Source organism: Clarias gariepinus, chromosome 14 (genome assembly GCF_024256425.1).
Source record: "Clarias gariepinus isolate MV-2021 ecotype Netherlands chromosome 14, CGAR_prim_01v2, whole genome shotgun sequence".
In the NCBI taxonomy this organism is placed as follows: domain Eukaryota; kingdom Metazoa; phylum Chordata; class Actinopteri; order Siluriformes; family Clariidae; genus Clarias; species Clarias gariepinus.
This window is the reverse complement of record NC_071113.1, coordinates 31,116,734-31,131,571: the sequence shown is the minus strand read 5'-3', so window position 1 is coordinate 31,131,571 and position 14,838 is coordinate 31,116,734. Positions and strand designations below refer to the sequence as shown.

Here is a 14,838-nt window from a genome sequence, read left to right as displayed (position 1 = left end):
CAAGGTGAATAAGTCATTAAACATTGACTTTCTGATAAGAAACCATTTGTTTACTGTGGAGCTCCACATACTGTACGTCTAGACCTTTCACGCGCCTGGACTTGACACAGGGACACCGAGGCTGCTGTATGAAACATTTCAGTCCAACTCTGCAGATCAGAACGGAATATTTACCTTCTTCACATTCAGCACAGACACGCCCAGTTTGAGAATACTGTGACTCACCACACCCACGCACACACTTTTTCCCGTCTCTACTAAGAAGGAAGACATATTTTGCTCTCCTTTCTATGGATAAATATAAATACAGATAGGGAGATACAGACACCACGGAGGAATGCAGGCTGAAACTAGAGAAACAGAGGAACTGGAGCTGGACTCAGACAATGACCTGAAAAAGACCAGTGACTTGGAGGATGAAGAGGGCAGTGATTCTGAGCAGGCTGTGGTCCTGTGGGTTCCTACAGGACGTAGACTTATTTCTGGACTTTTTGGGATCAACGTAGTGCTGCTGGGAGCCGCGCTGGTCGCCGGCAACACTTTAAACGCGGATGGACGTCCTCATAATAAGCCTGGAGTGTTTCTCCTGCTGCTGATGGGGCTCAGTGTGGTGTGGATGATGTGGTACCTGCTGTGGACACGACGGTGGCCTGGAGCAGCTCCACACACTGATCATCACGCGGGGGGTACTACAGTCCTTTGTAAGTAAATATATTACTGTATATTACTCCTTAACTTAGGTTAATTACAAGATTTCACAAAAAGCTGCGTGATTTCATTTACTTTCAGGTCATTCTTCACTTTCTCGCCAAGTCAATACATTATCATCATTTGCGGAAAATAACTTAAACGTGAAAACATATTAAAGTTTATTATATTCATTTAAAAATATTCAAACATGGTGATTAACTGTGCCAATCTGTGTTAATATTAGAACAAGAGTCATTTTATAATTTAAACACATTTCGCATAAACAACAAATTACAAAAACAGTGCTATTTCTCAATAGAACAAATTTTAAACATATATGCTAGTTGCAAAGTTACTGCTAGTTACTATTTTTTGACTGATTATTCATGATTCTGTTGCTGATTTATGCTGCTGTTTGCCCTCAGCAATAGAATAATAAAAAATAACTTTAACAAAAAACTTTTATCATTTAATGCCTTTTCTGTTTAACAGTTTCTTTTTAATACCATATGTTAAAGGGAATAACAAATCATCCACTATTTTAGTCAAAATTATTTCAGTCCTCCAGATGTTCTCTGGTATACTTCCCTGAGGAACCTTCCCCAATAGTCCCTGATTACCAATCGAGTAGCCATGAAAGTCTTTGCACAGCAACATGTGTTGAAAGTTGTACTGTGCGCACAGAAGCTCCTTCAGTGGTTATCTGTTGATAAGGGAAGCGCATGAAACGATGCTCCCATCATGCATAGTGTCCACTGTACAAGCCTCTACGATCTGGGGTTGCTTCAGTTGCTCTGGTCTAAACTCAGCAACGTTATGTAGTTAAGTCAGCTGACCACCTGAATGTACTGAATCACCAGGTTATCACATCTATGGAGTTTCGCCACCACACTGTTCATTGAAAGTTTACCATCATATTTAAAAAAATAAAGGTAATGTAAATATAAAGAATATGTAAAGCAGATATAAAGTGTGCATAACGTAGTTGACTGTCAATAAATATACTCAGTGACATCGAGCTATAATAGATAACAATGAGAAAGCACATTTTACGCAGTGTGTATAAAATGTATGGCACAGAGAAGAATGAGATCATGTGATGCGAGTCACTCAGCATTGGGACGAATCATTACGAGTTACAGGCCAGAGATCTGTTAATAACCCCACACATGAATGATCTCAGGATGCTTTACTGTTGGCATGACACAGGACTGATGGTAGTGCTTACCTTCATACACACAAATTCTGACAAACTCCAAGCGTTGATTATGTAAGAATGGGCTGCGCCATCAGTCAGGGTGTGGAACAGAAGTTGATTGACAGCATGACAGGGTGAATTGCAGACTCTTAGTATAAACTTAATGTAATTTTCAATAAAAGCCTTTGACATTTATGAAATGTTAGTAATTATACTTCACCCAGATAGCACTGTGCCGTTGGACCAACGTTGGCCCAACGGCATTGCATATGTTTGGCCAACATGGTATCAATGGTTGGTCCAACGTCATTTTGTCCATTGACCCAACGTTGGCCCATTAGTGGGACCAAAGATAGACTGACCTGACGGCAGAGCACTGACAAAAGGTTATGAAAATGTTGCCAACAAAGTAATGCTATCTGGGCAGTATACCATAGTAACATCTAACAAAAAGATTTAAAACCTCTAAAGCAGCAGATTTTGTAAAAATTAATATGGATTCTTTCTTTTTTATGTCATTCTTATGGTTTGACTATAAACACTTAAAATAGTTCTGAAACATAAACAACACTTGGACTGGTATGTTAAATAATATTGGGGAAATTTAAAGAAGCGCTGTTAAAAATATATAAAAAAAATTTAAAGGTCACGGGTGTCGTATAAGGTAAATGTGTATGTGACGATTAAAATTTGTAATTTGTAAATTTATAATTTGTTTTGTGACACACATCTGGTGTAGAATTAAAATGAACATAATGAGTTTTAGTTCTTTAGCTAGCATTAACCAAGCGAATAATAATACCAATAAATCTGATTAGCCAATTCTATTTACTACCTAATCATACTTTACTTGCTTATTTATTTATAACCACATCTAGAAGATCAGTTCACAGTTTAGCCCAGTTCGTCTCATCTTCTGTAGTTATCCCCGTCACCTCGGGCTTGTCATTTAGGATTCAAATGTACACCTGTATTTATGTAAATATTCAAATCTACAAATAATAAAACAGACCTGAATTTAATAGAATGCAGAGTTAAATATCTGTTCTGTCATTTGTTAATGCAATTACGATAACATTGTTAGTGGTCTGCAGATCAAAATATTAAGGAATTTAAATGCTCCAACACACGACACTTTATAGTATTCTCCAGTAAAATCATAAAGAAATGTGATTAAAATCTGAACATGACTCCTGGACAAACTGGCTTTTCAAGTTACTGGTGTGTACATAGTGCTGGAGCAGAAGAGAATCAAGGGTTTAGAAACAAATACAAAGAAAAGATTTTCATAATGATAGCTTTTTTTAATATCACTCATCCTGTACTAGTCTTGTGTTCTTCCTGGTGCTGTCAGTGCTCTTTATTAAGGAATAAAAGCCTCATTAGTCGTTCATTAGCAGTAAGCATGGTTCATAAGTGTGTGTGTTTCTGTGTGTTTTTCTGCATGTTTTACATCTTGAAATGGGTGGGATTTATGTGGCCCGTAGATGTTCAGGGTTGTAATGTGCTTCTTCAGACTCTTGGAGAATCCCATGTTATACCCCATCTCCAGCAGTAAGTGTCAGTACCATCATTTTATTTTCCGCTCAGATGCATCAGATGCCTGCATGACCCTGCATCTCTCTCACCCACCGCTGGAAAGTCTAACACGCGACATTGACTAAAACTCCAAACACACACTGTTGCCTTGAATTATGGTCGCCCTGGTTAACGTGAACACCGTAACATCTCATACAGTACATCCCCACTCTTCCCCATATTTAACCTCGTCTCTAAGCTACTGTCGGGTGTGTTCCACTTTAATTCTGCAGGGTAGGTGTGGTTTGGTGTGTTGTATCATGAATGCTACTTGCTCTGCACTTTTTTAACTTTTGTGACTTTCTGTTTTAAAAAGAAATATATACGCACATTGTCAGTTTTTGTTTTATTATGCTTCCGGTTACATTTATTTTGGCCCTGAATTAGTTATTCAAGTTTTATCAGCATTAACCCTGTATTATTTTAGATAAATATTATTTGTGTATTGTGCTTTTAAAAGTGGTCATTGTCACATTGTTGCAGAATTAAAGAATTCATGGAAATACATTAGAACATGTACAGAAGAAAGTATAGACTATAACTAATTTTTAACATAATATCATGTATGAGAATAAAAAACCTACATACCCTATAATATCCTTCTAATATACTTTCTAACTAAAAACTTTTTGTTTTTTTTTGCATTTATTTTTTAACTGGCTCCTAATGTGTTTAGCATATTCACTTTAAGTGTAACAAGGTTTATTTTAAGGAATCCTAAAACATACAGTAAACCTGTGGAACAGTTTCAGTTCAGTGATCAAGCAGACAGAATTCCTATGGAGGTGCTCTTGAAGGTTTTCCCGGGTGAAAAGTGAAAATTAGGGTTTCTTTACACGGCAATACAGCAATACCTTAACTCTGTGTGTGTGTGTGTGTGTGTGTGTCAGTGGTCCTCTTGCTGTTTTCAGGATTCAGTTTGCTGCTGTGTGTGTTCATGATGGCGTACAACTGCATGATGGTGAAATGTCAGTCATCAACTAAAGTGCTTCAGCCCTTCTTCCAGACTCCATTCCTCATCCTGCAGGTAAACACCTTCTTAAACATTTACTATAAACATTAATACAGTGGAACATCGGATTGCAAGTAACACAGTATGTGAGTGTTCCGCAAGACGAGCAAAGATTTTTAATAAATTTTGACTTGGAAAACAAACAAGTCCTGGTTTACGAGTACAGAGTATCATGTATCACGCATGCGCTTCTTGTTTCACACACACACACACACACACACACACACCCTCCTCCTGAAAATAACTTTATCCCATAAATTAGTTATTTGCTTTAAATTTTATTAAAACAACTTTTACTTTTTTTTTTTTTAACTGTGAATAAGAAATAAAAATTAATGTAATCTTTCTAAACCTACAATGCTAATTATTTCTAAAGAGTTGCTTCAAATTTCTCACAGTGCTCTTCGTCTCGATTTTGAATAAAATCCATGCTGGTTTCCATGGTAACAGCAGCTTTGCTTCATCACACCACACCATTGCTTAGTAATTAACAGAGACAGTATTTAACAGAATTTCGTGTTTTATTCTCATTATATTATATTAAATTAAAAAATTGTATATATTAGCTTCTATATAAGAAATATATTTTTTATTCCATTAAAAAAGTTGATTCAGAGTTCTCCTTATGCTTGTAGACCTACCTGCTCTGGGCTCATTCCAAAGACTGCATCCACAAACACAGAGCCCTCACCAGGTACCTGCTCCTTCTTTACCTTCATGCTAACTTTTTAGCCTTTTACTTTATGAAATAAATTAGGTTCTGTTCTTGCTTATGTTTTAGCACCTCTTAACAGTCGTTCCCTCACCAGCCTCTATTTCCACAGCTTACAAAATGTACCATCACCATCAAAACTTTTTTTTTTTATATATACATATTTTAGCCCAACTGAAATTCACTCAACTATAATTAGATGTACAAAAAATATCACACAGTGTTAAAATGCACTGGGAAGGGATCTGAGAAACAAACAAGAGACCTTGATTAGCTATTAACCTGCTGCCACCACCACCATGCTTTACAGTGAGGCTGGTGTCTTCAGGGTGATGCGCAGTGCTGGGTTTGTCGATTTTTAGCACAGTTAAAATAATGAATTCTTGCCTAAAAAATTTGGAAATCTTTTTTCATGTCTGCTGAATCTCCAGCTTGTCTTAGGACAAGCTTCAAACGCGGCTGGTCATTTTCCTTTAAAGCCCAGCTCTGTAGTCCCTCCTGTAAACAGCTTCTTACGTCTGGACCTCTGGGTCTCTCCTGCTACATCACGTTTTCCTTTAAAAAAAATAAATGAGAAGATGAATATTTACCCACTCACACATTTTACAGAGGAGATGTATAACATAATAGCATATGTACAATCACATGCAAAAGTTTGTGCACCCTGGTTAAAATGTTTCTGTGAATAGCTAACTGGGTGAAAGATGATCAGATTTTCAAGAGGTATAAAGGTAACGAGAAAAAAAAAGTTTCTTTAATATTTTCAATCTGTAACAGTTTCATAATAACAATCAAAAGTTCTTACACCCTGTAGTTACATTCCCTCTGGCAAGTATTGTGGCCTGAAAATGCTTTCTTCTAGCCAGCAAGGAGTGTAAAGGGTCTAACTGTGGAATTTCAGGTGTGTTTAGGTTCAGTTTTTTTCACCAGATTGTTTTAGACATTAATTTACTTACAGAAATTTGCAAATTTTTTTTTTTTTTCCTGATGATTCTTAAATGCAGGATGTATTTGTGCACCACCGCTCCAGAGTCTGCTACATCAGACAAGGCCTTCAGTAAACAAACATTTAGATGTTCTTTTCCTGCAATCTAACAAGGAGGTGCTTATAAGTAAAAGTGCTATATAACTGTAACTATACCTTGTGTAGAGTGTAATTTGTGTATCTTGTGTATCATGTGTGAAGCACCTAATTTTGTTAGACATGCCATGTGTTGAATGACAATAAAATATATTCTATTCTATTCTATTCTATTCTATTCTATTCTATTCTTAGAAAGCTTTTCCAAACTCTATCTTGACATGCATTTTTTTTAAATTAACTCCCATTTCTTAATTCCATTAACTAAGGAAACAACTCCCAGAAAACATCTAGCTTTATCCTGATTCATGGGCATGGCTGTATTATTTATTTTATTTTTTATAATGCTAGGCAGAGAAGCCTATGATTACTAATTACTGGGATACCATAAGAGTATCTATAAAGCTTTGTATTTTGCCTCATCTGGCCTTTCCTTAAGAGGATTATGAACAAGTTGCAGCTATAATGAGTCAATTACGGTCCATAACCTTACTACCATAAACCTTATACCAGAGCCTAAATCTCATTTCTTAATTCTCACTCTAAACCTGCATACAAAAAACAAACCACTAACTCTGCTTGTCCAAAAAAATAAAAATCTTAAATGTTTAATATTTATCTTAATGCATTTTAAAAGATCAGGTCATCTTTAACTCTCATAATTATTCAAATCAAAAGAAATACTGACCAGGGGTGCCGAAACTTTTGCATGTTCCTGTAACTGAGCAGATTGTTATATTTTATATTTTACGGTTATATTTGTGTGTGTGTGTGTGTGTGTGTGTCATAGGTTTGGACTAATGCTAACCCTGTGTACAGATGTCTTGTTATGGCTGAATGCAGTAACAGATGACAGCATCCACATGGAGATAGAAATGGAGAGACAGTACAATGAGTCCATCAGACATGTGAAATTAGGTACGTTATACCTTATGCTGTTGGGTGCTGCTCTTTGATGGGTCCAATGTGATTAGCATGTTGCTTGCAAGATGAGACCTCCCCCGTGTCTCTACAACAATGGGATCCACAGTTATGTTCAGTTTTAAAGTTTCTATGGAAGTTACCAGTATATGTTAATTGCCCCCTGCTGGGGCAGCTTACCACCCACCCCTTATAAAAGTTATGTCACCACTAATAAATGAGAATCTGTGCTTTTGTTTTAACTTTAAAAGATAGAAAAAAGAGGAACTGGTGACTGATTGAATTTTGTAAAATTTTAAAGAAATGTTTTTCAGATGATGGTGAGAATATGATGAAGTGTAAGTGCAGAAAGCAGCCAGTGTGCGCCGCTCTGCGTAAAGGTTATGAGGTCCTGTATCCCTTCAACATGGAGTTCAGCCTGCTAGCTAGCTGCATGCTCTATGTCATGTGGAAGAACGTGGAGCGTCATGTGATTGGATCCCACTCCGGCCAGGCCCAGAAGATCACGCTGCGGATCGTGCGCCGTGGTGGAATCTTATTCGGGTTGATCTTTGGTGTTTTGGTGCTGATCATTGGGATTGTGGTGTTCCTGGTGTACCAGGTGTGGGTTGGGCAGAAAGTGCGACGTGTGGATGCTTTTCTCATGTTCTACTACTTTCACCTTTGCGTCATGCCTGCTATGGCTCTGTGCTCGCTGATGGGGATGCTGGTTTACCACTGGAAAGAGAGTAAAGGCAAAAACCAGCATCAAGTAAGCAAAGCCAAACATGAAGGAGGTGTGATTAAAAACCCGACACGCAGTCTGGACATAGTGCTGCTCCTCGGTGCTGGCCTCGGCCAGCTCTCACTCTCGTACTTCTCGCTGGTGGCTGCTTTGGCTGTCGGAGTCGGAGGCATTCTTGAAAATCTACACCTGTCATATTCACTGCTCAGCCTGCTGGAGCTTGTGTTGCAGAACATCTTCATTATCCAGGGTCTGCACTCTCACACACACCCACACACACCATCACACACCCACTCAGTCAAGAACGAGATGGATGGTGAGAGGGATGAGGCAGAGCTCACCTGTGAGGTCAGTGTCAAACAATTTATTTATTTATTCATTATTTTTATTTATGGCTCAGTTCAATTCAATTTTATTTAATTTTATTTGTATAGCGCTTTTAACAATTTAAATCATCACAAAGCAGCTTTACACAATCAAAAGAATTAGGTTTGTATGAAATGTGAATGTGTATAAATCAAAAGGACGACGGCGACGGTGGCAAGAAAAAACTCCCTGAGATGGTAATAGGAAGAAACCTTGAGAGGAACCAGACTCAACAGGGAACCCATCCTCATCTGGGTGATAACGGATAGCAGGGATTGATGTGCATAATAATATGCGAGACTGGAAGTTCAGTATAAGAGGAGATGTGTAAGATTAAAGTCCAGTATGTTCCTGGAGGCTCAGGTAGACTGTGAGAAATTCCAGTCCTGAACTATTGAGCGACTGAAGTCACAGGTCCTCAGAGAACAGCTGTCTGCATCAGTCGAGGAGGACAGGACCACTAGTTGATGGTGTTTGTGTAATGTCTCAGTTGTAAATGTGTATAGATGTGGTTGGATGCAAGTGCATCCTGCGACAACTACAGGTCGAATTTCATATAGATTTGTAAGATCTGCCAAGATATTTCAGGGATGTTTGAGGGCATAGATTGATCAAGTCGTGCCATCACAACAAGAGGCAGAAATGGATCAAATAGTGAAGGTCATGACTTCCCTCACATAACTAAGTCAGAACCATGACTTGGGAATGTAAAAGCAATGTTTATTGTCACAGTTTACTCAGACATCCCAACTCTCCTGGAAGTTCTGGGAGCTTCTAACATATTGACAGCATCTCCTTGTCATCCACAAATCATATATGGGGTGGGTGAAAATTAGCTAGGCAATATTCAATGGTTATAGAACTTGTAGTATCACTGAAGCACCACCCCATGGTGCATCGCCCCACTATGCTCTTACTGTGTGTGGTTCGACCAGGATATTGGCTAAGATGACATGGACCTCGTGTTTCCCATAGAAGTCCAGATCTCACTCCATGTGATTTTTTTCCCCCTGTGGGCCTCCATGAAGGAGGAGCTGTACCAGACAAAGCCTCACACACTGGAGGACTTGGAGGCACGGATTCAGAAGGTTCTCAGCAGTATCCCAAACCACTTCCTTTACTCCATCCCTGGACATTTGGAGAAACTGGTTGATGTTACTGTTGCCTGCAGTGAAATTTAAGGATTTGTTTGCATTTTCCTATGAAATGAAGTACATTTAATAAATTTGTATTGGAGATATGGGCTTTATTATCTATTTTAATGCCCTAGTTACTTTTCACCCACCCTGTACAATATCCTGGATATTGATTTTGTTTTTAGAGTGATGGAGCACAGAGAGCGAGAGAGAGAGAGAGAGATAGAGATCTGACACATACAGTAAAGGTTCCCACGTGGTACATTTAGGCCACTAATAACAGTTAACTTGTGATAAGCTCTACAGTGGAGGATTTCTAGGTCCCTAAGGAATAATATTATGATAATACTGATAATAATGTGATAATACAGTGCTACAGTACTACGGGTCACCCTTGAATGCTATAGAAATAGCTTAATTTGTTTTAAGTGTCACTTTTACTCACTTTTTTACTGCATTTCCACATCACCACACACACCAGTTTTATAATTTAATATTTAATAAACATGTGAACGTGACTGTGAAGCAGATGATTAAGAAAGGAGAGAATACAGAGAGAGGAGAATCGTCGCCATGTCCGAAACCAGACGCTCATCACCGGAGTAAGAGGGTCATCCAGGAGATCTGTGCTTTCCTCATCCTCGCTAACATTATGGTATTTTATGTAGTTAACTGTTTATATATTTAATGTAATATTTAGTGTTTACTTTGTTCCTGAACCTGTTACATTTATACATTAGAAGAGGGAGAATTAAACAATTTGATACAATGTTTGTGTGTGTGTGTGTGTGTGTGTGTGTGTGTGTGTGTGTGTATAGCTGTGGGTGATCCCAGCGTTTGGAGCACACCCTCAGTTCGAGAGCGGAGTAGGGAAGGATTTCTTCGGGTTCTCGGTGTGGTTCGTGTTGGTGAATCTCAGCCAGCCGCTCACCGTCTTCTACAGGATGCACTCTGTAGGCGCGCTGATAGAGCTGCTCATCTCTGCATGAACATGAACACTAGGAGCAGAAACAGACATTTTAGTCCAACATATTCATGTATCTGTGTAAACATCTGTAAACATGTATTCTCTCCTTGAACTGTTGAAATAAAACGTTTTTGGTTAACACATTATCTAAGTCTTGACAGCTTGTTCCATGTAAGTTCCATGTAAACTCCGCCCACTTCAATTACATGATGTCATGTCTCACTGAATATGTCTATTAATTTGATATATAAATTAATTAATATGAACTTAATTTTGCTCTTATGTTTCATTCACACATTTGGAGCATCATGGACAAATAATAATAACATTTATAACTATAAAAATGAACTAGAAATATACCAACACAGGTTAACAAATATATGTGTTGTAAAGTACTAGTTTATGTTATTACATACATATTATACTCATAAAGCAATAATATACCTGCATACCTTTGATTATTTGTCCTATTTGTCCTTTTCTTTCCCCTTTTTTCTAAACTGGCCAATTACCCACTCCAGTTAAAGGTCAGGACTAAACCATTTCACTCAGCAGTGTGTAGACTAACTATTTATTATTCTCTAATCAAAGCATCTGCTGTATTTTCTTATTAAAAAAATTAAATATATTATTTATAATGAATTGCATAATTAAATAACAACTGTGGGCTGATTTATCCTTTGTGACAAATCTGTAGGAGGTAAAGTTGTAGCATTTTGTAAATTCAAAAACACAATATTCACCCTGAAATAACCAAAAACAATTTTAACACATTTTTGCAGTTGTGCCTAAACACCCATGTTACGGGAGGAAAACACATGCTTCAATCAATAAAAAAACTTGTTTTTCCCCAAACTGCAAAAAGATTGAAAAGTTCTCATTTACTTTTAAATTGTTCATATTTAATATAATGCAATATTAATCATCAGTTTGCTTCTGATGTACTAAAAAGGTATATTGTCATACATGTGACTTATATTTTACTATAAAGTAAATACTTATAGATTCATAAATCCAAATAAATGTCCAGATATCACAATAGATTTTTACATGAAAGTCAAAATATATGGTTTCTATCCTTATTTATCATTTTTTAAAATGCATAGCTTCTCCATGATAAAAATGAAATAAATGAATTGGTCTTGTGTTTGTATAAGTTAACTAAAGACAAATGTGTTAAAGTGTTACTCAAACATTATGTAAGAACTGTGTTTACGTTTAGATTTTATCCTGTTTAAAGTCATGGACCTTTACATCAATAAGGTAAAAATTTAATATTTAAAATTTGCAGACGTTCAATTACTAATAACTGTTCTGCGCCATTTTAATGACTCATCACTTTTCTGCATGTGTGAACACAATAAATTAACTTGTATGAAACGATTCAAACAAATTATATTTACAGAACTTACCAATGATCCTTTGTGTCCAACATTTTTCGGATTAACACATTCCCTTAGCCAGGCACCGGATCAGCATTGGGACTTCAGTGGATATTTTGAGGGATCTATGCTGTATTGGCTTTACTGTGAGATATGGGTGAAGCCTCGGGTGAACATGATCCTGTCACCAGTTCACTGCTACTCCAACATCACCTCATGTCTGATCATTTCCATATCTAGTCTGGTTGTTATATTTACAGCATGTATCTTTATCATCCTGCTTTTCCTCAACTTAGAAGTTCCCTGAACAGTTGTATATCTCTGGGAACAAAAATCAGATTTTTGTTTTACACACGCACACGCACACGCATGCACACTGACCTGCGCCGCAATTTAGGCGAAACATTTTGAAACTGTTAGAGACAAAATCAGGTAAGTTAGACTAACTGGATATATATTCAATTCGTTTTCTTTAACTAACTTCATGTCCTCTTTCACTGCATCCATAAATCTCCTCTTTGGTCTTCCTCTAGACCTCCTGCCTGGTAGTTCAAACCTCAGCATCCTTCTACCGATATATTCACAATCTCTCCCCTGAACATGTCCAAACCACCTCAATCTGGCCTCTCGGACTTTATCTCCAAAACATCTAACGTGGGTTGTCCCTCTGATAAACTCATTCTTGATCCTATCCATCCTTGTCACTCCCAAGGAGAACCTTAACATCTTCAGCTCTGCTACCTCCAGCTCTGCCTCCTGTCTTTTCTTCAGTGCCACTGTCTCTAAGCCGTAGAGCATTGCTGGTCTCACCACTGTCCTGTACACCTTTCCTTTCATTCTCGCTGATACTCTTTTATCGCACAACACACTTGAAACTTTTCTCCACCCATTCCAACCTGCCTGTACTCACCTCTTCACATTCAAATTTTCTTTCACCTGTTTCCTGCTCTCGTTACAAAGCACAATGTCATCTGCAAACAGCATTGTCCATGGAGACTCCTGTCTAACCTCATCTGTCATCCTGTCCATCACCAGAGAAAACAAAAAGGGGCTTAGAGCCGATCCTTGATGCAGACCCACCTCCACCTTGAACTCTTCTGTCATAATATGAGACTCTTTTTAACATTAATAAAGTTAGTATTTAATATTAACTTACCGCTCAATCGCAGGCTCTCTGCTGGACCAGGCTCCACGCTGTCTGGTTTGGATGATGAAGGTAGATGGTGTCATTGGACAGAGGGGTTCTGACTCGATCACACTGGATGGTTTTTATCCTATTGTTTATCTTTTTCTTACTTCAGTATCGCACCACGCGCTGTGTGCTGCTGCAGACGCAGTTTAACTCTGCACGGCCTACCTTAGTGCTGCTGTACTCACGTGTGTCCAAATGCTTACCCTTTGGCCTTGAAGGACTTAAGTATAAGGAAGTTTACAACTTACCTTCGACTGGAGAAGCTACTTGAATGAGTAGTGAAATGTTTCTACTAAACTAAGAAGAAGTTCAGTTGACCTTACTTAACTTCCAGATATCAAGAACTCGTAACCAACCAGATTCCAGCATGATATAATGTTGTGTTCTCATAGTAAAAGTTTATTTATTTATTCAACAAAATAGAGTTTTTCTCATTTTCTCTTAAATTTTAAATTTCTCTTTAAAGCTAAACTTTATTGTGTATTTACAACATGTGTTGTAGTTCATGCTCCAGCTGCCCCTGAGTAACTTTTTTGGGAGAGTCTCCTTATGAACTCCAGAGCATTTACGAATCCCGGTCACGCTGCTTTAAAGTGACCGATGTTGTAGAGAGCACGAATGTCCCACTGTTAATCCAAGGAAACAGGATTAAAAAAGAACGGAACCCCAGAAGAAGAGAGAATCTTGAGATACAATATAGTGAGCATCAGAGGTGAGTTCATCGCTTCCACCGCTTCTTTTTTCATGTAGTTATTTAATAAAGTGAGTAATTAAAGTAGACAAGTGCTTCTAGATAAGTAGTGTGCGTGTTTGTTTATATTTCATTATATAGAATAGATATAAAGATGTTTAGGGCAAAAAGAAATGCAGTTAAAGCACCTGATTTGTGTATTTTTCTTATTCAAACATATCTTAATTTTCAAAGTAGATTAATCGGTGTCTTCACATTTGCAGAAGCAGAGTGTGATGGACAAGGCCATGAAGAGGATCGCTCAGCGCTGCACCTCTGATCGAGGTTTACAAGCTCTGAGTGTAAAACACGAGGTGACTCGTACCTACGAACTCAAAGTGGTGGCCGAGCATTTTAGGACAAATCTCTTCAACTGGGAGGATGATGAGGTACCTCCTTTTAATTAGTTAGTTAATTAGTTAGTTAGTTAGTTACTTACTTACTTACTTAATTTGTTGGTGCCTATTGATACTTGTTTATTTCCTTAAAGCTTCCAAAGTTTTCCTGTAAGATCCAACAAATATATTGTTTTTTAAGCACCTGCACGCAGGGGCGCTGTAAAGGGGGGTAAACGATGACGATTCTCGGGGCCCATGACTGACAGGAGGCCCAGAGAAGCCCCCAATAAAATTGTGGTGCTGATAGTAAAAATTATTAACTTAAATTTATTCTATTTGCTGTTTCCTGGTGTCAAAAAATGTGTTTGTTTAGGAAACACAAACGTCGGTGAGCCCCTCTCCCCCTCTCGATTATCATAAAATGGTTCAGTCCGCCCAAATTGTATCCAGGCAACAGCTTGACTTCACTTATAGCGCCGGCAGAAACAAAAATGCCTCAAAAATCTGGAAGCCAAAAACGGAAAGAGAAAAAAATAAGACAAGTGAAAGAGGCAAAGGGTCGACAGTATGTTACCCAATATTTCAGAAGAAAAGGTGGGTTTGTAAGTAGGACTAAATTGTTAGTGGACCGCCCGTGTGACAATGATCGTAGCCTACGGTTTAAATATTTATTTACACAAATATTTAAACTACTTTTAATGAAAATTCATGTAGTTTTAGGAAAAGTCAGGGAGCAGCAAGGCTTTGTGATTTATTTAGACAAAGGTATTGAATATGCAAATTTCAAAACGGTCAAAATGACGCCTTGTTC

At 37.8% G+C, this 14,838-nt stretch overlaps 1 protein-coding gene across 2 annotated transcripts; it reads left to right on the top strand.

Moving 5' to 3' along the window:
• Positions 1-231: 231 nt before the first annotated feature.
• Positions 232-10,536, top strand: LOC128541061 (proton channel OTOP3-like). 2 transcript variants are annotated; one of them, XM_053511161.1, is made up of 7 exons: positions 232-701; positions 4,357-4,493; positions 5,114-5,172; positions 7,062-7,189; positions 7,507-8,264; positions 9,948-10,073; positions 10,237-10,536. In XM_053511161.1, exons 1-7 carry the CDS (start codon positions 338-340, stop codon positions 10,405-10,407), a joined length of 1,743 nt encoding a protein of 580 aa, XP_053367136.1. In that variant the 5' UTR covers positions 232-337; the 3' UTR covers positions 10,408-10,536. The 2 variants fall into 2 exon arrangements, with proteins under 2 accessions (XP_053367136.1, XP_053367135.1); XM_053511160.1 differs by having other exon boundaries at positions 9,945-10,073.
• Positions 10,537-14,838: the final 4,302 nt, after the last annotated feature.

Bases quoted from the DNA above. Each gene is read 5' to 3' on its own strand.
- LOC128541061 (XM_053511160.1), top strand. From the start codon at position 338: ATGCAGGCTGAAACTAGAGAAACAGAGGAACTGGAGCTGGACTCAGAC. The intron at 702-4,356 runs GTAAGTAAATAT...TGTGTGTGTCAG, and splicing joins GGGGGGTACTACAGTCCTTT to TGGTCCTCTTGCTGTTTTCA. The intron at 4,494-5,113 runs GTAAACACCTTC...TTATGCTTGTAG, and splicing joins CTCCATTCCTCATCCTGCAG to ACCTACCTGCTCTGGGCTCA.